This window comes from Zootoca vivipara, chromosome 3, assembly GCF_965207765.1.
Source record: "Zootoca vivipara chromosome 3, rZooViv2.hap1.1, whole genome shotgun sequence".
NCBI classification, from domain to species: Eukaryota; Metazoa; Chordata; class Lepidosauria; order Squamata; family Lacertidae; genus Zootoca; species Zootoca vivipara.
In genome coordinates this window covers 26,377,531-26,405,288 of record NC_142586.1, presented here as the reverse complement: position 1 = coordinate 26,405,288, position 27,758 = coordinate 26,377,531, and the positions used below count along the sequence as shown (strand labels likewise).

Below are 27,758 nucleotides of genomic sequence, written 5' to 3'. Positions count from 1 at the left end.
GGTGTAGCCTAAACATGCAAAAGAGGGAGGTATTGGGAGGCTTGGGAGAACAACAGGATTATTTACAGGAATATAAAAGATATGGGGGGGAAGTGTGAGGTGGGGAACCATTGAGGACTCAGTGGGTACAGAATCCAGACTGAGGAGGAGGAGAGGAGGGGAAAGGAAAACGGGGTGGGGAGGTGGCAGAGAGAGGATGTTTAAGTGTATAGTAGAGTCCAGGGAAACCTGAATAGGAATGTTCTGCACTGCAACATTTTATGGTAGGTCCCATTGATTAAGTTCCATTTTAAGGTGATTGCCCAATCTAAATCAGTACTGCTCTGGTTAAGGTTTAAGGAGAGCCAGCATGGTGTAGTGGTTAAGAATGGTGGATTTGTAATCTGGTGAACCGGGTTCGCATCCCCGCTCCTCCACATGCAGTTGCTGGGTGACCTTGGGGTAGTCACACTTCTCTGAAGTCTCTCAGCCTTACTCACCTCACAGAGTGTTGTAAGGGAGGAAGGGAAAGGAGATTGTTAGCCGCTTTGAGACTCCTTAAGAGGAGTGAAAGGTGGGATATCAAGTCCAAATGCTTCTCCTCTTCTTCTTAAGCAGCCCAGCTCAACTGCCCTGATGTCAGCTGATCTCGCATCAGATGTTTTTTTGACTCCTAGCTGTAAAGCTTGTACCAAATAGATGACTAAACATTTAGTAATTCAGTTAAACAACAGATACCAATCTATTTTCTGTTGAAATCTTTCTGCATTAAAAATGCATTTTAAATGTTTTATTTCAAGCTGAATAAGCGCCAGACAGAACACTCAGAAGCTAACTCTACAATGGTGGGCTAATATTTAAGTTTCGGGGTTGACATCTTTTTTTTTTTAAATAAAAATTTAACATAGCTTTTCACAAACCAAACTTCTGCTTTTTCATGGACAATCTCCTATGCCACCCTTCTGCTCTATTAGTTCATGCCCATGTTTCTCCATCTCTTCAGCATGACATGGCTACTCCTTACCACCTCATATGTATACACAGACTTAAAATCTTCTGGATGGGGACTGTATTGCTTCTGTTTGGAGCACCTTGAACAATTTTGGCACAATAGAAGTTATTTCTTGCAGCAGGTTTTCAGTCATTGTATTGTTCCACTCAGTGCAAAAACATCATGTGATACATTAAAATTGTTTGTCTTGTTAACATAGATAACTAGCATTGTGGAGTTTGGCTAAAGATGGCGAGTCTCGTGTCTCAGAGTTTGGTGACATATGTAGAAGAAGAAAATGTTCCTGCTTTGAAGGCACTTCTTGAGAAGGTCAAAGATGTGGATGAGAGGAATGAGGTAAGATAAATTTGTAATATATGTTTTAATATTGTAGACATACATTTTTAGAATCGATAAACATATGCTGCTTTGTCGTGCCACAATGTGGAGGTATGAATTTGGGGGGGGGGGAGGAGAAAGAATTTTATTTGATAAAAATAAATTGACGTTTCTTTACTTTTTTCCTAGTTGTATAACTTGGAGAAAAAGACATCTTTCCCCCCACTCTCTGATAGAGTTTCTGTGATGCATGTGTATAGCTGCCTGCTAAGTCAGAAAGGAACTGTTTTCACTTGTTTTCTAGCATAGTAACTGTAGAGATCTGTTGCATAAAGAAATAATTAAAAAAAAACACCTCTCTGTCATCTTATTTGAGAGACACCTCTTCAAGCCCAGTGGACTTAACTTCTGAGTAGACTTGCAGAGGATTGGATATTTTAATACGAGATCTCCATGGTGAAATTGAAGCAGGGCTTTCGTTATTCTGGATTAATTAATTAAGGACACCTTTTTGTTTCTGGATTCCCCCATAATTGGCTCTGGTTTCACATAACTACCACCATGCAGCCCCTGGCAGATTATCCTTGTAGCCCTTGGCAGGAAAAAAAAAGTTTCCTGCTGTTGATGGGTTTCAGTCTTAGCCATTTTCCTCTCTTCATTGCTGTTCACTTTAACAGCATAATTAGGGCTAAACACTCTTCCATTTTATTTCCCATTCCATTTGTTTTCAGAAAGTACACTTTTGTGCTACAATTTATTTCCTGTAGGAAATTCAAAATCCATGTAGAATGGTTTTATTTATTTAAAGTAGTCATGCTGCTCAATAGTCCATACTCTGTAATCATCAACTGTGGTGACTTGGATATGTGAAACAAACATCACAGATTGAGCCCCACAGTTCATCTCATAAATGCTACTTTTAAGTAGAGTAGAGGTACTTCATAGTGTTCAGCTGATTGTCAATGGGTGGAAAGATACCAAGTGATGGATATGAATTTGCCAATAATCCATCAGGTGCCCACATGGAAAAATAGATTTAAAAACCTATCAGAACACCATAATTTCAAGGTGGGATGATGTTCTATTGGAGTATAGCAACAACAACAACAAGAACAAAATCCTTTATGAAAATGAATGTTTGATCAGAAATTCTTTTTGGATAAAACAGACATTTACAGTATAATATGGGGGGACGACGACAGGATGCTTATTAAGGAGCAGTAAACAGTGCCCCTTCAGTTTGCTAAAACTTGTAACAATGGACCCATCTTTCTAATAATGTTTTCAGGAGTTGTACTACAATTTCTGTTTGTTTATTTAAAAATTACACTTTGTGTGCCATTGTGAAGCAACACGTAAAACATTAGCAGCATTCTTGTATAAGAATCTACCTGTAAGACCATCTGTACAATTCATTAGTTTCTGACAATATAACTGCATGTTTCACATAATTTCAGAATGGTCAGACTCCGTTAATGCTAGCTGCTGAGCAAGGCAACTTAGAAATTGTCCAAGAATTGATAAAGAAAGGTGCCAACTGCAACTTGGAAGATGCAGTAAGTATTGAATGGGTGATCTAATTCCTTGCTGTATTATTCTCTCCTCCTGCTGCATGTCCTATTTTGACCACGCAATTCTTTTGTTAATCCCTCCCATGTGCTAGGCTTGGGAGTCTTGTAAGCACGAAAGGTCCAGACAAGAGTGTGTATGTTATCACTTGCCCCACCCCATATGAATCGGGTACCCAAATGGTACACTCCAGATGTTCCTGGACTATAGTTCCCATCAATCTCAGCCAGCATGGCCATGTTCAGAGATGATGGGAGTTATAGTCTATATTACAACATATCAAGGGTACCACATTGTCCTTCCCTGTCCTGGGATAAGAAGTCTCAAAGTACAGTCACTTCACCTCAACTGGCATAATCTCTGGTTTTAGTTAGCTATTGGACTGTTAATTTTTCATTTTTCTCACTTTAGGATAACTGGACAGCTCTTATCTCAGCTGCTAAAGAGGGGCATGCTGCCATTGTGTCAGAGCTACTTAATTGCAATGTGAACATGGAACATCGAGACATGGTATGACATATGGGACCTTAGGGTGAAGGGCATGAAATAAACAAATAACATTTTAGTCCTTCAGTAGGTGTAGACCTTTTTTTTTTTATTAAGCTGCAGCACAGATAGACCTGTACTTCTAGTAGCCAACAGCATGCTGGGGTTGTGCCACTCACCAGACCTCCCTCTGGCTGGTGTGGTGTAAACACGCCAGCAAGTACAGCAGAATGGCATTTGCACTGTGCCGACCTTGCTGCCAGCAGAAGCAACTCAGCCTGAGAGAGGTCAGGTGGGCAGCATAGCTCCATCCTACCATGTGCTTCAGAGTTTGTTCTTTTGAAAATTTATCAAAATTCTGGTAGCCTTTGAAATTCTTATGGATGATGGGAGCTGTAATCCAACAGTGTTTGGAGTGCTGCTGAGAGTCTATCTACATCTGGAGGGCCACCGTTTCCACACCCCTGAACTAGAGCAAGTAATAGGAATTTTCAGCTAAAAGTAGTTTAGATGGATTAATATTCCTTGATTTCATTGCTTAGTAGAAAGTTGTTTGCACCAGAGAACTGGGCTAACAACTGTGAAACATAATCTTTTATGCAAATGCTGAAAATAGATTTTAAAATGATCCATGTATTGATTTCCTGTGTTAGGGTGGATGGAACGCCCTTATGTGGGCATGCTACAAAGGCTGTACTGAAGTAGCTGAACTGCTTCTTGAAAGGGGAGCAAATCCCAACATCACTGGCCTGGTAAGTTTTTTTTCCATCTTTGTTTCTATTTGTATAGTAGGGGAAGAATTATGCAGTAATTTGTCATTATTAGCTTGTGGTTTGGATGCATATTTAGTTTTTTGGCCTAGGACTGCTCACTGACAATTTGTATAAACTTAACATTTTGCGTGGAACACCTTTAAACCACCTGAAATACTTTGAAAAACATAAAAATACTGGTTGTGGGGGTGTGGTTGAAAGTATATGCAATCTTAAAACATTGACCCTGATGCACAACTAGCTGTATGCAACAAATGGCATGGGATGTACATAACTGTACCAAAATATGTATTCACTTAGTTCTGTGGTGCCTTGATTTTTATCCTAATACAGATTAAGTACTGAGTGCACAAGCAAAATCCTGTGTCTTATTTTAAAGCCCCTGTAGGATGCAGTAGTGTGTAAGGATCTTTTCAGAGTCCCAAGTCTATTCAGATTTTTTGGAGGAGATTTGCTGAGATTCTGAATCCTTTGGTAGATGCATTCTGAGTCTCTTCTCATCATACAGGCTCCTTTGAGGCTCAGTATTATAGTTTTAATTATTATACTGTGTTTTACATACACATTTCTCTCCACTCAGAGACACACAAGTGTCCAGGGCTGTGCTGCTACTTTACATCTATTCCTCCTTTTTACCAGTTCCTATATCAAGTCTAAGGACGCGGGTGGCACTGTGGTCTAAAACTACTGAGCCTAGGGCTTGCCGATCAGAAGGTCGGCAGTTCGAATCCCTGCGACGGGGTGAGCTCCCATTGTTCGGTCCCAGCTCCTGCCCACCTAGCAGTTTGAAAGCATGTCAAAGTGCAAGTAGATAAATAGGTACCGCTCTGGCGGGAAGGTAAACGGCGTTTCTGTGCACTGCTCTGGTTCATCAGAAGTGCCTTAGTCATGCTGGCCACATCACCTGGAAGCTGTCTGCAGACAAACGCCACCTCCCTCAGCCTATAGAGCGAGATGAGCGCCACAACCCCAGAGTTGTCTGTGACTGGACCTAACGGTCAGGGGTACCTTTACCTTTATATCAAATCTACCTTGTCTAAGCTTTCTCTGCTGCCTCTGAGGTTGGTGGTGTTAGTACTCAAAGCCCCTTTTGTTCCTGCTGCTGCCTGTCCTGCTTTCTCTGCTGATGTTTCCTCCCCTTTCCCAGCTGTTGGATGCAGTAGGAAGGGGAGTCGGCACCTTCAAGCCAAGCCTCATCCTCTCTGGCATAGCTGGGTGTAAACACAGCTGTGTCAGAGCTAGTGGAGTGTGGGAATTGGAGCTGTTTCCAGCTACCTCTCCACAGCCTGCTTCCATGCATCAGTCTCCTGGTTCAATCAAAGCTCTTGGGTATATATCACAGTCATGCTTGAAATTGGTCTTACTGTTTGTCCTTCCAAAAGAAGAATAACTTTATTTTTTCAGTTGCTTTAGCCATCGAGTTATAATGCTATATGCTTTCTTAAGCTTTCACTATTAACATTTAGATAGTATTGCAGTGTAGAATTTTTGTAATTCTTATTATTGTCAGAACTTTGTACAGTGGTACCTCGAGTTACAAACACCTCAGGTTGCGAACACTTCACGTTACAAACTCTGCTAACCTTGGAAGAGTTACTTCAAGGATGAGAACAGAAATCGTGTGCTGGCGGCGCAGCGGCAGCAAGAGGCCCCATTAGCGAAGGCACGCTTCAAGTTAAGAACAGTTTCAGTTCAATAATGGACCTCCAGAACGAATTAAGTTTGTGACTAGAGGTACCACTATATAGGAATCAGGTATCTTGGGTGAAATCCAGCTTTGCTTGAACTTCCATTCATACACTGGGACTTCCCCTACCTCTCTCTTCACCCTCCCAATCTGTTCTGAGAGGTCCTTCACCTCTCCATTGCAGAGAGCTGCGTTGGGTGTGGGGAGGAGAAGAGGAAGGAGAAGTCACATTGGGCACTGCTTGATATTGCCCTTTAAATCTTGGGATTCTTACAACTTTCAAACCTTTTCTCATCAAAGCAATACAACGTCTATCCAATAATTTGGGCAGCAGGACGAGGCCACTCTCGTATAGTACAACTTTTACTGCATCATGGAGCTAAGGTCAACTGCTCTGACAAGGTAGGAGTTTTCTTTCTTTCCGGTACAAGCTTACCTCGTTACCATAATAAGTTAAAATTGTTAAGAATGTTAAGACAGTATCCTAAGCTCTGTTTCACTACATTGGATTTGAGAGGAATTTATGTTTTTAGTTAGAAGTTTTTAAAACCCACTTTGCCAGAAATCCTATGCACATTTCCATTGGGGTGCTCTGAGCAATCATTCAACAGTATTCCAGCTCTAGTGCAGGCTTCTCCAGTCTGGTGCCCTCCATAGGTTTTAGGCTATAACTTTTCTTGTCCCTGACCATTGGTCATGGTGTCTGGGACTGAAGAGAGTTGGAATCCAGTCAGAACTTGAAGGCACCAGGTTGGGGAATACTGTTCTAGTCGCTAAAACATTTAAAATATCAAATGAAATAATTTTTAAGACTCCTTACAAGAGCTCACAGGCTGTATACTGTCCAAACTCTGCCCAATGATAGTAAATAAACTGTTATTAGAGTGAGACTGTTGGCTAAGGACTCGCAGATGCTGAGCTCTATGTGTACTATATAATCTTTCATGATATTCCCATTCCCCCTCTTTAACCATGTATGATTATTGAATTAGCTGTGATGTTACCTCACTCTGAATCCACAATATATGCCAATAACACATCTCAGCTCTACCATACCTATACTTTGCCTTTCCCCCCCTTGCCATTGATCTGTCTCCCTACACCGCTTTGGGAATGTTGCCAACTTAGTAACTCCTTTAACTTCCTTTTCACATTTCTGTATTAGCGAGGTCTTCTGTTATGTTCTAGCATTATCCTAAGATGTTACTTTCATGTCTTCCGCTTGAAATTCTACCCACTTACTTGACGCCTTTCTTCTCCTCCCCACTCACAAACTGAGGGAGTTGTTCTGCTTTCAAAACAAAGCTAGAATGTGTCTCATATGTTCAAAATATATTCTACAGTATGGTACTACTCCGCTGATCTGGGCTGCAAGAAAAGGTCATCTGGAATGTGTGAAGTATTTGCTGCATATGGGAGCGGATGTTGATCAAGAAGGAGCTGTGAGTACTTTAATAAAAAGTGATCTGATTAGTCTAAATATTATTCTAATAATAAAGCAGTAGATAGTGTTTAAAGAAGATGGGATCATGGTGTCTGTTAGTCCAGATGGTTTAGTCCTGGGGTTGCCAGCCTGGCATCCAAAGGTACACATGTGCCCACTGAGGACTACCCTGATGACCATACCATCCTATCCTTCTCCTCCCCAATTGAAGGCTTTCTTCAGGCTTAATTGTGATGTGGAGACATTTTCCTCTGCAGCTCTGACAATCACAGCAAATTCTCAAACTCATACAGTTAGGATTTTTAAAAGTCTTTTACAGTATTAGCTATTATTTTGCAATTTCAGGGGGGAGTCATAGTTGAGGAGAAAATAATTAACCCTTATCTCCTGAGCTGTGTTGCCGATGCCAGAAACTCATTTGCTGTGCTGCTATTGGGCTTGAAAGAAACCTGTTGGATTGGATTCTGAGGTCTGTGGATATAAAATCTGGGGTGCAGATTTTCCTGACTATGTGGGATTTTTCCTTCTTGCTGTTACCTGAAAATGTAGAATTGCTTTTGGTGTAAAAGTAATAGTGGAATGTAATGGTGTGTTTGAAGTTAATGCTACTGAAATAAGATGAACTTCAGAAGCGGAGGAAAAATCTCCTCCTGTATTGACCGGTTAGTCTCATACCGCCACTAATATATTGTGTCTTTTCTATCTCTTCCCCTCTCCAGAATTCAATGACTGCACTTATAGTAGCAGTAAAAGGTGGTTTCACAGATTCAGTAAAAGAAATCCTGAAAAGGAATCCAAATGTCAACTTAACAGATAAAGATGGAAACACAGCTTTGATGATTGCCGCAAAGGAGGGACATACTGAAATTGTGCAGGACCTCTTAGATGCAGGAACCTACGTGAATATTCCTGACAGGGTAAGTAAGGGTTTCGATAATGTGTATATATACATTCATTATTTTTTAAAATACTTATAACAAAGTATAAAAAGCTATTTTGGGAGTGCTTTAAGACATCTGACTGTGTTCTGTCCTCATTGCAGAGTGGAGATACTGTGCTGATTGGGGCTGTCCGAGGTGGTCATGTTGAAATTGTGAGAGCCTTGCTTCATAAGTATGCAGATATAGACATTAGAGGGCAGGTAAGTAATTCTGCATGAGTTCAGGATTTTGAAAAATGCTCTTGTAATGTATCATTTCCAAAAGCATCCCTCAGAGATGGGAAGCACATTTCTAGATGGCATCTTGAAAAACACTTGATTTCCTACTGTATTTGCAACTGGAAAGAACTGCACTTTAACACGACACATAAAGACACACATTTTGTTCCTTGGCATTCTGTACTTACTGTCTCTTAAGTTAGGTGTAAAGTAGGTCTCTTTGTTTCGATCATAAAGAACATCCATGCCCTATTCTGCTGTTTGGGAGCATTGTATCCAGCTTAGTTTGAGGCACTTGCTAGTGAGTCTAATTCAGTGAGTCATGAAGCACTTGCCTACTGTCTTTATATAAACTGGTTAACCAAAAATCTGCTGTTGCTTTTAGTCATGGAAGGGGAATCGAATTGAGAGCTCAGAAGCCTGCTAAATGGTATGTGCTCAATACAGCTTCTGACAGTACCTGCTATTTGTCAGTGGATCAGAACAGCAGCTGATGCTGAGTACATAATCAACTGTCAGACTGGACTGTGAAATCAGAATATTTCAGCTTTTCACTACAGTAAAAATATATCTTAAGTACATCTGTTGCAAGGAGTTTCCAGAAGCTACAGTTCAGAGGTGATCCAGGACGCATTGTAGTTGATTTCTTGATATGATGACACTGAGCTACCTTTAATAAATAAATAAATACGGAAATCTTATGCAATTCATTATACATTCAGTACAGTTCTTAAAAACAAATACCAGCAGAAGAGTCTTATTTTTCCCAAGGCACATCCTAGATTTCTAGTTTTGGTTGTAATATAGTGTTTAGAGAATATTCACCATCCCTTTCAATTAAATATATAGTGTATGCCAGCTTTTTGTGAAGTGGTTTCTGAATGCCATGTGCTGAAGAATTTTTTTGAAATACTATAGTCCTAATTTTAGCCAAACACTGATATGTAACTTACATTACATAAAAAAAAAACAATCCAATGGATGCTACATCTGACTTAAAGCAGTTTCCTTTTTCCATTCTGAATTTTACCACTTTGCTATATAGTGTTGAATATAACCTGCATAATACGTGGTATGTGAAGTTAGTTTGACTGCATTTAAAGTGCTTATCAAATATGTTGTTTATTTGTAGGATAATAAAACTGCTTTATACTGGGCTGTTGAGAAAGGAAATGCTACCATGGTTAGAGATATCTTGCAGTGCAATCCAGACACTGAAATATGTACAAAGGTAAATATATCATGTAATGGCTTTGATCTTCGAGATATGGTTTATTTTGCAGTAGTGCTTTTTCGCTCTTCCCTGTGTTGCTGAATATGGCATTTTAGTTTAAAATGTTGTCTTTACTAAATGTGAGGAGAGAATACTTGAGTACAATTCTAGTTTGTTCATATTTGCTTTTCTGTGCTTGAAATTTCCTTTTAAAACTATATTCAGAAAGCTTATGGAGCACATTAAAAATATATATCACCAGCATTTCCCATCACCTTTAAAAGAATAGAAAAATCAATATCTTATCTGAAATGCATTTTGAGCAGAGGCTATATGCACATACTTAAGCTAATTTTCCTTCTGAGATGCTTTCCCATAAATAAGTTTAATGTGAAATGCTTTACTTTGTATTAATTAGCAATAACTACCATTGCAAATTAGAACGTCAGCAAAGGAAATAATTCATAGCATGGGGAAAATACCACACCAAATTTGTGTTCAAGGGAATGCTTAGCAGCACAATCCAAACCCAATATCTGCAGGGATAGGATAACTTGGATTTAGAGGATCTTTGGTTTTCTTGGATCACCAGAGGCTCAGCCAGAACTATGCTGGAATAAATCCCTCACCCCAGCTTGGCCAGGGTTCAGCCAGCAGAATTTAAGCCTGTGTTACTTACATCAGCATAATCTCCCCCAAAAGGTGTGGGACTGAACCCAGCAAGGAGAGACATAGACCTATTCCAAGCCCTGTTCAGCTTGGTCATGCAACCTAGGGCCCAGTCCTCACGATCCGGGGCCTAAACCAGGCATCCCCAAACTGTTAGCTAGGGATCATGGGAGTTGTAGGCTGAAACATCTGGAGGGCCGCAGTTTGGGGATGCCTCGCAGAGGCTTCCAAACAGCATTTAGAATAGTAGTAATGTATATGCTGGTGTAAGTTATGTCAGCCCAAGTTACACCAGTTTCCTCTAGTTAAGATTGCTCTGTAAATGTATTGAGGAATAACTGAACTTCATTGTGTGATACCGAGTATCTGCCTTTGAAAAACAACAACCTGGGCTACCAGATTTGACCCCAAGGACAAACAAAAATTTATGTTATGATTAAAATTGCCTCAAACCTACAGGCTGGGGGTGGATACTTACATTTTTTTTGCCATAAAATATGCAGGTGTTCCAGAATTCAAAATTCAATGCTGCCAGAAGGCCTATGCTTGTCTATTTTGAAGGCATTCACAAAATACCTTTTTACTTTGCTTTTAGGATGGAGAAACACCTCTTATAAAGGCCACCAAGATGAGAAATATTGAAATAGTTGAGCTTCTACTTGACAAAGGAGCTAAAGTTTCTGCTGTAGACAAGGTAAACTCTAGTTGATAACCACTGTATTTGTTTTAATTTATTGTCCTTAATGCTTTCACTAAACTGTTTAGGGCACCTTGTCCTCTATTAAATGAAGACAGTTGAAAATGATATTGAGGTAGATACCTGATTTTACACATGCTTGTAAAGAAGAAGGACCACTCAGAATGATTCAGTAAAATTAACCCTAAACATGGAGATGGGTTATTTAGAGAGAGAGAAAACTAAGGGTAGTTCCTATTCTAGGGGGATAAGGGATGACAGTGAAGGGAACTTGTCAGGGCAGCTTTTGAGTAAGTACCGTGTTTCCCCTTTTTTAAGCCGTAGTCATAAAGTAAGCCATGGCAGGATTTTTAAGATTTTTAAAATATAAGACATACCCCGAAAATAAGACATAGGTCTACCTGCAGGGTCGGCGCCCAGCAGCGAAGGTGGGAACGGGGCCGAGGACGCCTCTGGCCAAAAGTTATGGGGGGGTGTCGAGAAGTTCCATTTGGCGGGGGGGGGGGAGTTGGAGGGAGGGAGGCACTGCTGACTGGGCTTGTTGCTTCTGTTTTCTTTTCACGTTGTTTGTTCCTGTAAAATGGCAACCCCTGGGCCAAAGCAATTGATCCTCGCCTATGTTGCTTCCCAGGGTGGTGGGAGGGGGGAAAGAAAGAGGGCAAAGATGTCGGCGGGGAGAGAAAACGCGTGAGTCCTCTCCCTTTCTTTCCTGCTTAGCCAGCTTGTGGGCAGGCCGAAGCAATCGAGCCAACGTCTCTAATAACAGAAGCTGTTCTGTCATTAGAGACGTCGGCTCGATTGCTTCGGCCTGCCCACAAGCTGGCTAAGCAGGAAAGAAAGGGAGAGGACTCACGCGTTTTCTCTCCCCGCCGACATCTTTTCCCTCTTTCTTTCCCACCACCCTGGGAAGCTTCCAGGCTGCTTACCGTACTTGATCCGGCGGCCTGCCGGGTCAGCACTGATCAGCGCTGCACAGAGCACCAGATCGAGGATCCGGTCTGCAGAGTCAGCGCTCAGCAGCGCCGTGCTGGATTGAGGAGGCGATGCTCCGTGCGGCGTTGCTGGGCGCTAACTCTGCAGACCGGATCCTTGATCCGGTGCTCCGCGCGGCGCAGCAATAGCCAAGCGCAGCGCGCCGAGCCGGCCAGCACCCTCACCCTCGCCACTGCTGCGGGCACAGGCACGGGCATGTCCCCCACCGGCGCCAGCCTCAGCAGCAACGCCAGCAGCGATGCCTGCATGGTGCAGCTCAGCCCCACGGCAGCCCCTGCGCTCCCGCTCCAGCCACCTGCGTGAGCCATGCTCTACGGCCTCGGCCCCCCGCTCAGCACCGCCAGCAGGTCCACCGCAACGTCGGGGGAGGAGGGGAGGAGGGACTTTTCTGCCTATGCCATCCGTTCTCGGCTTGGTTTGCTTAGCGTCGCCTTTGTCATATGCCACCATTGTCGATGATGTCCTCCGGTTTCACAGAATTGTGGAATTGGAAGGGACCGCGAAGGCCCTGCTATGGAGGACTATTGTGCCTCCAACTCCCCCCTGCCAAATGGAACTTCCCGACACGCCCCCCTTAAACTTTGGTCAGAGGCGTCCTCCTTGCTGTGCACCCTGAGCTAGCGGGACCCAGCAGCAGCAATGCTGGCCGCGGTAAGAAGGGGTACTTACAGTAATATTTTTTTAAAAAAAAGACACCCCCCGAAAATAAGCCATAGGCGTATTTTCTTGAGTAAAATTAATATAAGACGGTGTCTTAAAATGTGGGAAACACGGTAAGTGATCTACTCCACAATAGCTACACCCTCACCCATCCTCTTTTGCTATTGTTACAGAAAGGAGACACCCCACTTCATATTGCTATTCGTGGGAGAAGCCGTAAGCTTGCAGAAATGCTTTTAAGAAATCCTAAAGATGGTAGACTGCTTTACAGGCCCAATAAAGCTGGAGAGACACCTTACAACATTGACTGTAGCCACCAGAAAAGCATTTTAACTCAGATATTTGGAGCTCGTAAGTATTGTGCATTTTCTTCTTAATCTGCCAGCTTCCAAGCTGCAAGGAGGTGACCAAGGCATCGAGTGAGGACCGTTGCTCGCAAGCAGAGGGGGTCTCTGACTCTACCCCTAACATAGCTAGCCTTTTCCTCCCATTCACTTACCCCTCCTCAGCACAGCCTCCCCTTTACCTCCACAAGCCTATGAAGACAAGACAGCTGCTCCTGGAGCAAATTAGAAACCTTCCCCCCCTCCGCCCTCCGCTCTCTGGTCACCTTTCCCAAACAAGCAACTTAATTCAGCCAACACACAGGAGAGAAATTAGAAGTTACATTAAGACATGCCACACTGGAAAGATACTGAAGTTATTTTCACCTTTGTCTAAGAGCGGCTTGTTTTTACTGTTCTAGCAGCCTGCTTGCTCATTTTTTTGGGGGGGTCCCTAATAATAATAATAATAATAATAATAATAATAATAATAAATTTATACCCTACCCATCTGGCTGGGTTTCCCAGCCATTCTGCGTGGCTTCCAACAAAGTATTAAAATACAATAGTCCGTCAAACATTAAAAGCTCCCTAAACAGGGCTGCCTTCAGATGTCTTCTAAAAGTCTGGTAATTGTTTCTGTCTTTGACATTTGGTGGGAGGGCGTTCCACAGGGCGGGTGCCACTACTGAGAAGGCCCTCTGCCTGGTCCCTGTAACTTGGCTTTTGCAGCGAGGGAACTGCCAGAAGACCCTCGGTGCTGGACCTCAGTGTCCGGGCAGAACAATCAGGGTGGAGATGCTCCTTCAGGTATATTGGACCGTGGCCGTTTAGGGTTTTAAAGGCCAGCACCTTCCTCTTATCAGTGGTACCTTGCAGCGGGTGCTCCCCTGTTCTCTCTCTGTGTTTTCTTTTCCTGGAACAATCTGTATGCCAGTAGTGTGTCTTCCAGGACCACTGCTTCTTAATGTGTGTGTGGCTTACTGTGGCAATCTATTCTTATCGCACTGCTCCTGTCTTCTGTGTGCATGTGCATTTTCTGCAGTTCCTTTATCCCTCTTTTGCTTTGTGTGTGTCGTGTGTGCCTTTTTCTGTGACAATATACTCTTGTTTGACCGCTCCCCAACTTGTGTGTGTGTTTACATTCCTGCAGTGCTGCTCTCACTGCATCAAAACCACCTTTCAGGTAACAGCATGGAAAAAGAAAATAAATGTGTTAATTTTATATGGGTTTATGAAAAGAAACTAGGGTTTCTTTTCAAGAGTGAGTGGTTTATTTTAAATTGCTTTAAGCATGCTGGTCATGATTTGCCAATGTATGAAAAGCTAAATACTTGCGTGCATAACTAATTTACTCCATGAAGCCTGTTTGGTTTTGCAGGACACTTATCTCCGACAGAATCTGATGGAGATATGCTGGGTTATGATCTTTATAGCAGTGCACTAGCCGACATTCTTAGTGAGCCAACTATGCAGCCACCCATCTGTGTTGGGCTGTATGCCCAATGGGGGAGTGGGAAATCTTTTCTGCTCAAGAAACTTGAAGGTAAAAATTACTCCAGTTTATGCTTTTTCATACGAAAGATCTGCACTGCGAAATTTGGAGAAGTTAGAATTGTTAAGGTTATTGTATTGTGTTTCAGTTATTGTATTGTTGCAGGATGTGTACTGGGTAGGCTTGCCTTAAAGTACAAGTGGAATCTAATCCCCCCCCCCCATCCCTTCTTCTTAGTCACTCCATCCTTATCATGCTTTCTAATGAAAGATACTATGGAAGAGTAATTCATTTATTTAAAAATGGTAGATTGTTCTGCAAGGGAGCAATTGTAGCCCTACAGAGAACCGCCTCTGGAATAATCTTTTGATTAATTTGGTTTTTTGGTGTGTTTTTCTTTAGATGAAATGAAAACTTTTGCTGGGCAGCAGATTGAACCTTTGTTCCAATTTTCCTGGCTGATTGTGGTCCTTACGCTTTTGTCGTGTGGTGGCGTTGGTTTACTGCTTTCATTCACTTTGGATGCAAAACTTGGAATAGCAGTGGCACTGAGCTTACTGGCACTGCTATATGTATTTTTTAGTAAGTCTTAAATCGGATTTATTAAAAACCTATTATGTGCCCAGAGTTAAGCTGAAATTTAGTCTATGAAATGAAACTGTTGAACTAAATTATGAAAAATGGATGTTCAATATATGATGTATTCAAGTACACTATCACACAAATAAGGATAGCTACGGTAAATATTTACAACACTCAGGTTTCAAATATTTGTTAAACTGAGAAGGAGACCAGTACCTGTCTTTTGGCTCCAGAAATACAGTGTTCCATTAATTTTGAAGATTACTAATTACTGTTCCACAATGTTATCAATGACAGTGATATAAAGAAATATGCATGCACCAACATTTGCATGTCCCAAATTTTCACCCCGCCTGTGAAAAGTTGGGTGTTATTGCTTCTAGCTTTTAAATGGGAAGTAACATTGGGGTCTGCAGCATCATATTCTGCAGAAGAAGCTCCGAAATAAAATTGGGTGTGTACATAACTTAAGAATTAGGATTGTTAAGCATGAGCTAACTGCTTTGGTCATGCTTTATCCAGAAATACGCTGTGGAACTAAATGAAAATAGTTGATAGCTATCATATAAATAAAATATATAGCAATGACAAAAGTTAAAATGTGATTGGTGTCAAAAGGGTTTGTGATTTGGTTTCCTGTTTAAAACCCATAACTGCTATTAACATTGAGGGTATTTGCAAAACGTCTTCTTCTAGCTGTGATATACTTTGGTAGCCGAAGAGAAGGAGAGAACTGGAATTGGGCGTGGGTGTTAAGTACAAGGTTGGCAAGACATATTGGCTACATGGAGTTGCTTCTTAAACTTATGTTTGTGAACCCACCTGAGCTGCCAGAGCAAACAACTAAAGCCTTACCTGTAAGGTTAGTATAATCTCACATCTTGTTCTTCTAGTTGTGAATCACATCAGAGAGTATCTGCTTTAAAAAAGAAAAAAGTCTGATAGTCGAATTCTCATCTGAGACCAAGTTTCATGGAGATCAACTGAGCTAGCCAATACTCTAATTAGATTGACTATGCAGCCACTTAAGTGTGTAGGACTGTCCACACAGCATAGAAATAAGAAACACTCTCTTTTCAACATTCTATTGTGCTACAATCTCTTGGAACTGAATTTTGAAATTCCTCAGGTGGCAACGCTATGTAAATGTTGTCATCCTGTGTCTGCCTGTATTTGGATTTTTAAATGTCTAACTGGGTTGATTCCTTGAGATCTTGTCCTGCAGCAGCAGAGAGAAATATTGTTGGGACCACTGGCAAACTCCCCAGTAAAGTAAAGGTAAAGGTAAAAGTAAAGGGACCCCTGACCATTAGGTCCAGTCATGACTGACTCTGGGGTTGCGGCTCTCATCTCGTGTTATTGGCTGAGGGAGCCGGCGTACAGCTTCCAGGTCATGTGGCCAGCTTTGTTGGATTTTCTCTAAGGCTGCAATTCTGCATGGAGTGACATGGGGTTGCGGCCAGCAGTAGTCCTACTCATTGTAAACCAATTAAATTTAATGAACATGACTAATCTAGGCCCATTAATTTCAGTGAGTCTACTCTGAACCCTGGAGTCCTGATTAAGCACTTGGTTGAAATAATTCCTGCATTACATTGTTAGAAGTGTGTAGAAGTTAAGAAGTATCATTGCATGTTTTTTAAAAGCAGGGGAGGAGCGGCAAATAAAAATGCAGAAGTTTACTGTATTAAAAGCAGCCCAGCAGTTTAAAGATGTGTATCTTAATGACAGAAAAAAAGCTTATTCTATCAGCCAATAGCAATCAAGCTGTTTCATGTGTTTGTCTTCAGATTTTTATTTACAGATTACAATAGGCTATCCAGTGTTGGCGGAGAAACTTCAATGGCTGAAATGATTGCCACACTCTCAGATGCCTGCGAGAGGGAATTTGGTTTCTTAGCAACACGTCTTTTCCGAGTATTCAAGACTGAAGATACTCAAGGTATTATTATTATTATTATTATTATTATTATTTTACCAAATCACTGTTTCCCCCCATTTCTGTTGTAACAAAGGAAAAATGCATCTGCTTTGCAAATACATTTCCCCTGAAACATTTAGAAAGTGTATAATAAATGGAAGAAGCTAGAAGGTCTGCAGCTATCCCCATGGTATAAAAATGTTTGAAACTTAGGAGTTGTGGAAAGAATAACACATAATGTGAAGCTCTCCAGAGATCTGTAAAATCCTCAGGATCTTCTTTGCATCTGTAGTTTTTCTCGGGAGAGAGGCATTACTTTTGCTCTTTTAGTCTGGCCTCATAACAATCCTCTGTATGTAGTTTATATAACAGCTAAGATAGAAGTGTTGTTGGATGCTAGCTAGCTCCCACCAGCCCTGGTTAGCATGGCCAGAAGATAGGGACGATGGGTTGGCCAAAAACATCTGGAGGGCCACAAGTTCTTCACCCGTGAACAAGGATTTCTGAAATTGTGCAGCTAACTCATTTTGAAGCCATGGGGGAAAGTAAAGGGACCTCATGTTAATATTTTTCAAGAATATCATGGAATCATAGAGTTGGGATCCTCGCCCTGCAATGCAGGAATCTCAACTAAAGCCTCGATGACAGAGAACCATCCAACTTCTGCTTAAAAACCTCCTATATCTGCTTTTTGCTTGCCTTCACCTCTGCTGTTCTTCTAATTTCATCTCAGTTTTAAAATATCAGACTGTTAAATTTGGTGGTGGTAATTGAGTTTCCTGCTGAACTTAGAAAAGTGCTTAGCAGTTGTTGGTTTGTTTCATAGGTAAAAAGAAATGGAAGAAAACTTGTTGCCTCCCATCCTTCGTCATTTTCCTTTTCATTCTGAGCTGCATTGTTGCTGGGATCACTCTTATAGCTTATTTTAAAGTGAATCCTGAAAACATGACAGTGAATGCTATTCTGATAGCATTTCTATGTGTTGTGGGTTTGGGCTTCATCTTGAACTGTCGCACGTGGTGGCGAGTGCTGGACTCAGTCTTAAACTCACAGAGAAAACGGCTTCATAGTGCTGCTTCAAAGCTACACAAGCTGAAAAGTGAGGGGTTTATGAAAGTAAGTATTATATTGTCATAAAAAACTATGGCAGTTGCTTTGAATTGGATGGTGCTTGTTTTACTTGAAATTTAAAAGGAGTCATGAGTCATGAGAATAAAGCACTTCATCAGTTATATAATTGAACATTTCTGTCTTTTATTTAATAGAATTTGTACACTACTTAATTGTAAATAAAACCTCTAAGCAGTCTTGATTTATATTTAATTCCCAGTGAACCTAAGGAATACATTTGTGCAAAAGGGTTCACTGTTTTAAACAATTAAAGCAAAAAGTGTCATTTCAATGAGATTCGTGTTGGAGGATGGTAACACTACTGTTTTAACACTACTTTTATTTTGATAGGTTCTTAAATGCGAAGTGGAACTGATGGCAAAGATGGCAAAAACCATTGATAGCTTTACTCAGAATCAAACCAGGCTTGCGGTAATTATTGATGGATTGGATGCATGTGAGCAGGACAAAGTTTTACAGATGCTTGACACAGTAAGTAACTACTTTACTATTTTACCTTTGAGTGCTCTTGGGCAATCAAACCATTTGAGTGTTCTGAAATCAGTCAAGTATATGAGAATAATATTTCCTTTATATTTGGTTTCAATCCAGACCAAGTAGTTGTGACTAAATCTTACCAAAACCAATACAGGTAGAACAATTTAGCTATTTTGAGTTGACTTGCTTTCATTGGAACTCAAAACCCGAGCCTATGTTCCACCAATATCGGGGGCTTGCTCCTAAGTTAAGATCTTTGCTTGAAAAGATTGCATGAATTGTTTTGGAACTATACTATAACATTGTGAGCTAACCTGAAGAAACAACAGCAACAAGATCCAGAGAATCCCTTGCATGAGTGGAAGGCACTGTTTCAACAGTCCCTCCTCCTGATTTCTGCCATTTCTACTCGCTTCAGCAGTTCCATTAGTCACATCCCAAAATATCCCGGAAGGCAACTTCTTGTAGAGCGTGAAGGGCTGAAGTGACAAGATGAAAGTGGGAGAGCCCTGTTGTGCAAGTACTTCTCTGGATCCAACCCAATCTGTGTTCCATAAACATAGCCTGTTGAACTTTGTGTCTTAGCAGAATCTTTTGCAATATATGAGTGTGCTGTTCGCAGTGCACACCACAGTACATATTTGCAGCCCCTTTCCACATTTTACCTCCTGCTGAACTGTGGGTGCGTAGCAACCCAACAAATAAGAGATGGGCGGTGGCAGCGGGGTGTTGAGCCTTAGTGGTCTTCCAATTTCTGTCTAGGAGTGTCATGAAAGTCTTGCTACCTGAGCCACTTGTGCCATCTTTACTGTGACTAGACCACCCATGGGATACAAATTTTCATTCATTGATTTCAATGATTTCCTTGAATTCATTGATTTCATTCATTTTTCTTTTTTCTTTTCACAGGTCAGAGTCCTGTTTTCAAAAGGCCCATTTATTGCAATTTTTGCTAGTGACCCACACATCATCATAAAGGCAATTAATCAGAACCTGAACAGTGTGCTCCGTGACTCAAATATAAATGGGCATGATTACATGAGAAATATCGTACACTTGCCTGTCTTTCTTAACAGCCGAGGACTCAGTAGTGCTAAAAAGATGATGGTAGCTGCAACCACAAATGGAGATGTCCCATACTCAGATAGTGCAGGTATAGTATTTTATAAATAATCGGGCATCAAATGCCAATAGTGGTTTTGTTTTTTTAAAGATAGCATAAATGTTTGAACGATTGCTTATATTACCACTTAGCAGTAAGCATCTGTAGTATGGTAAAATGAAAATGTGTTTTAATGAGAGACATTTCCTAGGATTCCATGAAGAAGTTGATCGAAGGGTTTCACAGAATAGCCTGGGAGATGTGACCAAGCTTGGAAGCAAAACAGCTCTCAACAGGCGGGTGAGAAATGGCCAGTTGGAAATCTTTTACACATAATTTACACATGTAAATTATTGTTATCCATTTTAGCAAACAGCTGTTTAGGTAATGGATTCTGGGTTCATATTCATAGACTGGCTTTCAGATGTGGTAGAATCCTTTAAGCTTAGTGGCTTTGTGGACCCTGGACTGGGTTTTTAGGGTAAACCCTCATAAGGCATCTTACAAAAATATATATGTCAAAAGCAAACATAGTAAGAGTGGAACAAATCTAATAATAAAAATATCTGCATAGAAACCTTAAAATAGGACATATTAATTCAATATTATGTTTGGGAAGTTTTTTTGATACAGCTTTTGCTAACAAGTTGCCTTAGTATGTTGAAAAGAAACATACGGGTACATTTCTGATTTGTTTCTTACATTGAGATCTTTAAGCTCCATAGGTGCACACTTTTGAAAGCTACACGTCTCATAAGCATTTGAATCTATGATATAGAAATAGTATATTGTGGACAGCAACATCACTATCTTTGTTTAAAAGTGTCACTGAAATGAAAATTATTGCATATTTTTTCTTGGTGAGACATTTCAAAGTATGTTAGTGACTCCTGGTGTTTGTCCAACTCTGTTCACCTCTGAATGCACTAATATAACATCTTGCCTTTTGGGTAGACTGTAAAACATGATAACAGTTCATACAAATAATACCTGTGTTCTCTCCCCACCCCCACCCCCAAATTAGGACACTTACAGAAGAAGACAAATTCAGCGTACCATTACACGTCAGATGTCTTTTGATCTGACTAAGCTTTTGGTTACAGAAGACTGGTTCAGTGATATTAGCCCGCAGACTATGAGGCGATTGCTAAATATTGTTTCTGTGACAGGTGTGTTTCCTTATTATACTTCACATATCAAAGTGAGGCATTAAAAACCTACAGTTTCCATGGTATGTGTAGCATGTCAGCCATGTACCATAGTCCATTAGGTGCCCTAGGAAAGAAAAACAGTTTACCTGTTCATGGAGATCAAGTCCACAGTTCCTCCCTAGTCTTCTAGAGTGAACCATGGAAATGAGACTTTGGGTGATGAGAAATCAAATGATTTACACCATATTCATTACACACTGTTTTCACGATAAACATGAAAACTGCATAAAAGTCAAATTATCCAGAGAAAATTTGGGCAGTGTCAGATGAGCCAAACTGCTGTAGTTGCATGATTTTCTATTTACGGTTAGTAATCAACATGTGGTGCAGGGTTGCCATCTATTTGTGGCTGTGGGGGCTAAGGCCTCAAATTTTCATTGAAGGGCCCGGGCCCACACAAAGTCCTGTGATGGCCGTGCACCCTGCAATGTGCAAAAGTGATGTCAGCATGATGCAGGGCATGCTGATGTCATGTGCGCATGCCGCATGGATGTCACGCAGCCCCAGGCCCCCTAAGTCGCGGGGACAAGGCTGTTGTGGCATCATGGCTTTTGGGTTCAATCAAGAGCTTTTTATCTTCAATTGTGAAGTTGGCTGAAAAATTACAGAATGATCAGGTTTTTCAACAAATTGCCTCTGGTATTACCAGAGAAGCTAACTTGAGAAAAGCAAAGCATAGATAGTATAAAGTACATGAAGTGACATTTATCTGTGCATGAACAGAACGAGCTTCTGCTCATGCAGTGGGGCTTCCGCTTCTTCCCCTCCCTCCTATAGCCTTCCATGCACCCCCAGAATCAGATGTTGGGAGGCTGGTGGGAGGAGAAAGAAAGGGGAAACCTGTTGCGGAAGAGAAATGAAATGTGGTTTCAAATTATGAAGGCAAGGTTTATTCCTGATTTCCTAGGCGCTGGCCTAGATACAATGCTGAGTCAGTTGCTGTATGCTTTGTTGCCCCACTTGAAGGATTTATGCACAGTACGGCTAAACCAACTTGTGACTTCCCGTCACGTCCATATGTGGCCATTAAGTTCCTTCCTGTGAACTCAGAACTTGCTCAGTTGTTGGTGACATTTTGGTTGGTCCAAATAAAGGTATGGCTCAGCTGTGGATTTTGAAATTTACCTACACAGCCTTTCATCTTTTAAAGGTCGTTTACTGAGAGCTAATCAGATCACTTTCAACTGGGATAGACTGGCTAGCTGGATCAACTTGACAGAACAGTGGCCATACAGGACCTCTTGGCTCATATTGTATTTGGAAGAAACAGAAGGTGTTCCAGATCAGCTAACGTTAAAAACTATCTATGAGAGGTAGGCGTGATTTTGAAATTTCCATTTGTTGGTGGGTGTTCAAAAGTCAGCATTTAACTATCTTTTTTCCCCTGGGTGAGAGAAAGTAAATGTCTACAGTAGATGGGAGTAAATTATTTTGGGGTTCAGGTACTTACAAATTAGCATATGTCTGAATATTTTGTTTGTTGGGGCAAATGCTTCAAACTCACAAAAAAAGGTGTGAGCATTTGTGATATGCTATTACTATTTTTGATTACTAGAACTCTTGTGGTTCTTAATTACAATGCCAAAAGATTAGGTGCTATGACTCATTAACAGAATGGGGTATAATTATATCTGTTAAATGAAGAGAGTAAGGCATTAATGGCTTTTGCTGTCTTTTAGTTTTTTCTTTTGTCCGTCATTGGAAAAGTAGCAGGGATACAGTATAACATAATCTAATGATATTATCCCCTCTATTCATCCAAATCTTCTTGGGAACATAAATGTAAGGAATAGCTGTAGTATAGTAACTAGTTGCTATATAGTTGTATAATAACTAGTTTTATTTTCTACTCTGCCATGAACTGAATAGGCTTTGGGCAGTCATCCACCTCTGCCATGGGGTGTGGGATAATGATATAAGGATTATGACTAGATATTGCATGTGAAGGTCTTCAAAAACTTGTTACATGTTACACATCGCACAGATATTAAGTACAGGATTAAACACATTTACTGCCTTCTGTGTGTCCTTGTTCCCTTTTGGGATACTCCTTTCATACATTCATTAATCATTTTATTTGTGTGCCACCTTTCCATAGTTGTAATCCACCTTGAGCATGGTTTTGACATGAAATTTACATAATTACATGCATAAGAAAATTAGTCACAAATAATAAATAAAACACATCAACAGATGTGCAGCCAAACCAAAGAATTCCAACATAAATCATAATATAATGCAAAAAAATAATATCCATAACAGCAGCCCCCCTGCCCCCCCAAAGAACCCGAAACAGCACCCCAGTGCAAGAGTCTGTTCAGCAGCCTCAGCTTCTGCAGCTGTGTTCCCAGGCCAGGTGGGAAAAGGCCTGCAGATATTCCAGGACATACAAGCAAAGATGGTATCAAGGAATTAGAAAACCTCATCAGGGTCTTTTCCAGGGAGTCTTTTCTTCTCATGAGGTGGCCAAAGTATTGGAGCCTCAGCTTCAGGATCTGTCCTTCCAGTGAGCACTCAGGGCTGATTTCCTTCAGAATGGATGTTTGATCTTCTTGCAGTCCATGGGACTCTCAAGAGTCTCCTCCAGCACCATAATTCAAAAGCATCAATTCTTCGGCGATCAGCCTTCTTTATGGTCCAGCTCTCACTTCCATACATCACTACTGGGAAAACCATAGCTTTAACTATACGGACCTTTGTTGACAAGGTGATGTCTCTGCTTTTTAATATGCTGTTTAGGTTTGTCATTGCTTTTCTCCCAAGAAGCAGGTGTCTTTTAATTTCGTGACTGCTGTCACCATCTGCAGTGATCAAGGAGCCCAGGAAAGTAAAATCTCTCACTGCCTCCATTTCTTCCCCTTCTATTTGCCAGGAGGTGATGGGACCAGTGGCCATGAACTTGGTTTTTTTGATGTTGAGCTTCAGACCATATTTTGCGCTCTCCTCTTTCACCCTCATTAAAAGGTTCTTTAATTCCTCCTCACTTTCTGCCATCAAGGTTGTGTCATCTGCATATCTGAGGTTGTTGATATTTCTTCCGGCAATCTTAATTCCGGTTTGGGATTCATCTAGTCCAGCCTTTCGCATGATGAATTCTGCATATAAGTTAAATCAGCAGGGAGACAATATACAACCTTGTCGTACTCCTTTCCCAATTTTGAACCAGTCAGTTGTTCCATATCCAGTTCTAACTGTAACTTCTTGTCCCACATAGAGATTTCTCAGGATTTTTCATTAGTAACAGCCTTTAATCTTCCAGCAGATGGCACTAACATACCAATGATATTGGTGAAGAGGTCTGTCATTCAGCATTTTAACATTAAATTTAGAATTCGTATTTGTCTTCCTGCTTGTTTCCTGTTCATTTCAGTAGCTTCTCTGTAACTTTTAAACACTGAAATAGGTGAGGGGTACTCTTTGTGGCTTGCAGGTTATGCATAGCTACAAACACTAATTCATACCTATAATTGAGAGACTGTTCTTACAATTCCAAGGCCCAGTGCAGGTATATTGCTTGGTACTCAGCAAACCATGAAGCCAAATTCTTGAATGTGAGCTCTTCTTCTGCTTTCCAAATTTCACTCCACTTCCTGTTTGTTTGTTTTTACATATAATTACACATGCAGTGATGCAAATCATTCTTGAAACTAACCAGTTCCACTCCTGGTTTTAAGCCCTTGTTTGCAAACTATGGCGTGCATACTCTCCAGACAGCAAGAATGTGAGAGAGGTTTTTAGTTGCTTCCCAATAGCTACCTCACTGAAATCTGATCAGCAGGAGCACTGTAAAATATGTCTGAAAAAGCTTTGGGGGGGGGGGGGCTCAGGTGGGTTTGTGCTCCCTGGAAGCTATATTCTTACAGTGAAAATGTTCTCATGTGATATAGCCCTAAGTGCCCCTGGGGTATATATTGGTGTGTTCTTTTAAACAGCATTTTCCTGGGATAAATAATATAACTTCTGCATTATAACTTTGCTTTACCAAATGGAATATATTTCTCTCTCTCTGGGTTGTTAGTAGGGTTTGAAAAAGTATTTACAGTGTGTTAATAGGAAAAGACATAAATGATACATGTTTTATTAAAAAATCTGAGCTGATAAAAAATCAGAATAAGAAATCTTTAGTACCAGTAGTAAAGTTTAAATCCCCCCTCCCATAAAAAGGCTCATTTATTTTTATAGCAATTTGATGACACATCTGCTTGCTTTATTCAGCTGGGGGGAAAATGTTGGTTCTTGATGTTTGGTAAAGTTGCTTTTGTTAAATTATTTTCCAAATCGTTCAACTTTTAACAAATGACATTTGATACTAACACTGGAAAGCAATTTCAGCTAATTAAGTAGATCCTTCTATAAACCATCAGAACATTAAGATGACAAACTGTTCATTCAGGATTATTTTAATTGGGACAATTATTGTAATTTTGTTGCAATTATGTGTTGAGCTAAAAGCCTTTGTCTAAATCATTTGAGATTTTTTTGTTAACATATACATAACTGAGAAAAGAGAAATGAAAACTCGAGCATTTTCTGTCTACTTTTCCAATACCACATTTAGACAAATGATAATTACTCATTCTATAAACTGTATTTGAGATTTGTAGGGTGCTTTTTAAAAATGAGAACATTTGTACAAGGTATTTTTTTTAAAAAAAGGTTTGCTCTCCAGTAGGTGGTAGCGGGTTTCTATTTTAGGATAGTTTTAACCAGTTTTGTTAAAGGGAGAGAGGGAGAAATATATGAGGTTCTATTGATTTCTTGTTAAAATATATATTGCATCCAAAAGCAGCCACTATGGTTCAGTCCAGACAAGGGTTAAGTACTTTTATTTCAATGGGAAATTTGGGTCTTCTTGCAAGGGCACTGCATTAGATCAACCCACGTGTCAGCGTGTGCTTACAATTACTTTTGTAATATGTAACATTTTCCCCTCCCATAGCTTATCCTGACATTTTCTTGCCCCACCTCCCAGTGGCTCATCTAGTCCAGCATCCTTTTCTCAAAGTGGGATGGCTGTGGGAAGGACCTGAGAGTAACAGCACTCTCCTCACTTGTGATTCCAAGCAGCTGGCATTCACAGGCATACTGCCTGTAAAGTAGATCATAACCATCATGGCTAGTGGCCACTTATAGCCTCACCCTTCATTAGAGATCATAGAGGTCACAGTATTAATTTGTCTATTCTTCTTTTAAAGCCATCTGAGTTGGTGGCCATCGCTGGCTCGTGTGGGAGCGGATTTCAGAGTTTCGCTATACAGATAAACATAACAGTTGGTGGGATAGACACTTTCTGCTATTGATTGCACCCATCTGCTGAAAAGGAGTCTGCCTCCAGTGGTCCACATGGACAGAAACAGTGGTCAAAGCTTTTGAAGGGAGGACAGCCTATTGCTCCTTTTTTAACTAGTTGCCTAGCCAGCTGTACTTCCCACCCCATCCCATGGCCTGTTACCGTTAAGAAGGAAATAAACCAGCAACACACGTGATGTGCCATCTTCTCCGCAAGATTATATGCCATGTCTGTATTCTGGCACAACCCAGATATTGTTATTTGGCTGTGCCTTGTTTTTGTTAGCAAATTCCTCCTTGTGTTCATTGCATTCTCCCCTTCAGCTTGCCTTAAAATATACCCAATTATCTAATTTCCACTAATTACTTAGTTTGGCTGCCAGAAATGATATGCATATGTTTAGTACACAATTTTACTTTGTCCTTATTTTACATTCTTAGTGTTCTTATACATATCTCAGTGGTACGACAGGCCTGATATCAACGGTCTATTTCTGATTTTTTACTTGATTGCTAATTTGCCTCGTTTCTTGTTTAACAAGCTGTAATAGTTGGATTTGCAAATTTTGTTTCAAGATGAGCAGCCTACACTTCCAAACAACCCATAGCATGAACACACATAAACATACCCACACACATCAGTCCTCTTTATTGGAGAATACCCATTCTCTCAGACTCTTTACCTTTTCCCCTTTCCCTCTACACCCAGCCTCTCTTACTGACCATCTCTTAACTAGCATTCTCAATCCAACCATACATTTAATCCCTTTCTATTATATTCCCATTATTCCCACCATCTGATTGATCTTTCTATTTTGACCACCTCCACTGTCTGTGTAGTAGACAAAAGGTTCATATTTATGGAAGGTCCTTCAAACCATCACTGAAGCCTTGTAATAGGGGAACTTACACCCACCATTTGACACTATCTGTATTTATCCGCCCTTCTAAAAAGATACATGATTTTCCGATTCTGAAACATTCAGAAATTCCTGGTGTTTACTCTTGCTAACTTCCTTGTAGCCTTAAAATTCAACTCCCTGAGTAACCCATCTACTTAATACAAGGCAAAGTTTATTGATGCAAAGAAAAAAAGAAAGAAAGAACAAAACATTCTGTTAATTACCTTGTATAACTGATAAGCGTAGTTTGCTCTGCCTGGCTTCATCCTAATCTTGCGTTGAAGGAGCAAAGGTAGGGTGAATTGTAAAATTTGGAGATAAGAAGAGCAGAAGTTCAAAAGGCAACAATCTCCAGGAAAAAGTGAGTTGGAAAAAATGGAAATGTACAACCCAAATTTGTGTATGCATTGGAAACAAGTTCCATTGTGTTCAGTGAGGCTTACTGTTGATAGAATTGCTACCGTTGATAAACAGAAGACAAATAAAAAGGAGTTTAGCAAGAAGCAATTCAGGCTTCCAAATTCTGTAGCGTGCATGTGAGTGCCTTGCCTCACAGTGTTGATCACTAACCAAAACATTATTCATAGTGTATGAGAGTTTGAGCGGTCAACGAAACATAAAAGAGCACCAACAAACCACCATTAACTTTGTGGCAACTTCCCATCT

At 40.6% G+C, this 27,758-nt stretch overlaps 1 protein-coding gene and 1 long non-coding RNA gene across 7 annotated transcripts in view; one reads left to right on the top strand and one right to left on the bottom strand.

The window, feature by feature from the left end:
* The window catches only part of KIDINS220 (kinase D interacting substrate 220), a 60,733-nt gene that overhangs the window by 9,954 nt on the left and 23,021 nt on the right, over positions 1-27,758 (top strand). For all 5 annotated transcript variants that reach the window (XM_035109887.3, XM_088665709.1, XM_035109886.3 and 2 more), the window contains 21 exons: positions 1,191-1,327; positions 2,767-2,865; positions 3,290-3,388; positions 4,018-4,116; positions 6,125-6,226; positions 7,168-7,266; positions 7,988-8,185; positions 8,311-8,409; positions 9,560-9,658; positions 10,905-11,003; positions 12,833-13,010; positions 14,364-14,528; positions 14,880-15,059; positions 15,756-15,921; positions 16,850-17,001; positions 17,807-18,096; positions 18,442-18,582; positions 19,498-19,741; positions 19,902-19,990; positions 20,715-20,859; positions 22,052-22,214. In XM_035109887.3, the coding sequence (XP_034965778.2) occupies positions 1,220-1,327; positions 2,767-2,865; positions 3,290-3,388; positions 4,018-4,116; positions 6,125-6,226; positions 7,168-7,266; positions 7,988-8,185; positions 8,311-8,409; positions 9,560-9,658; positions 10,905-11,003; positions 12,833-13,010; positions 14,364-14,528; positions 14,880-15,059; positions 15,756-15,921; positions 16,850-17,001; positions 17,807-18,096; positions 18,442-18,582; positions 19,498-19,741; positions 19,902-19,990; positions 20,715-20,859; positions 22,052-22,214 (3,014 nt within the window). In that variant the 5' untranslated portion in view covers positions 1,191-1,219. The remainder of the gene's footprint in view (positions 1-1,190; positions 1,328-2,766; positions 2,866-3,289; positions 3,389-4,017; positions 4,117-6,124; positions 6,227-7,167; positions 7,267-7,987; positions 8,186-8,310; positions 8,410-9,559; positions 9,659-10,904; positions 11,004-12,832; positions 13,011-14,363; positions 14,529-14,879; positions 15,060-15,755; positions 15,922-16,849; positions 17,002-17,806; positions 18,097-18,441; positions 18,583-19,497; positions 19,742-19,901; positions 19,991-20,714; positions 20,860-22,051; positions 22,215-27,758) is intronic.
* LOC148686194 (uncharacterized) lies at positions 8,963-27,453 on the bottom strand. Of its 2 annotated transcripts, none has more exons than XR_015948878.1 (3): positions 27,317-27,453; positions 15,915-15,978; positions 8,963-9,097 (listed from the first exon to the last, which is right to left on the bottom strand). It is a non-coding gene; the product is annotated as an uncharacterized LOC148686194 (long non-coding RNA). The 2 variants fall into 2 exon arrangements; XR_015948879.1 differs by having other exon boundaries at positions 15,915-15,975; positions 27,317-27,443.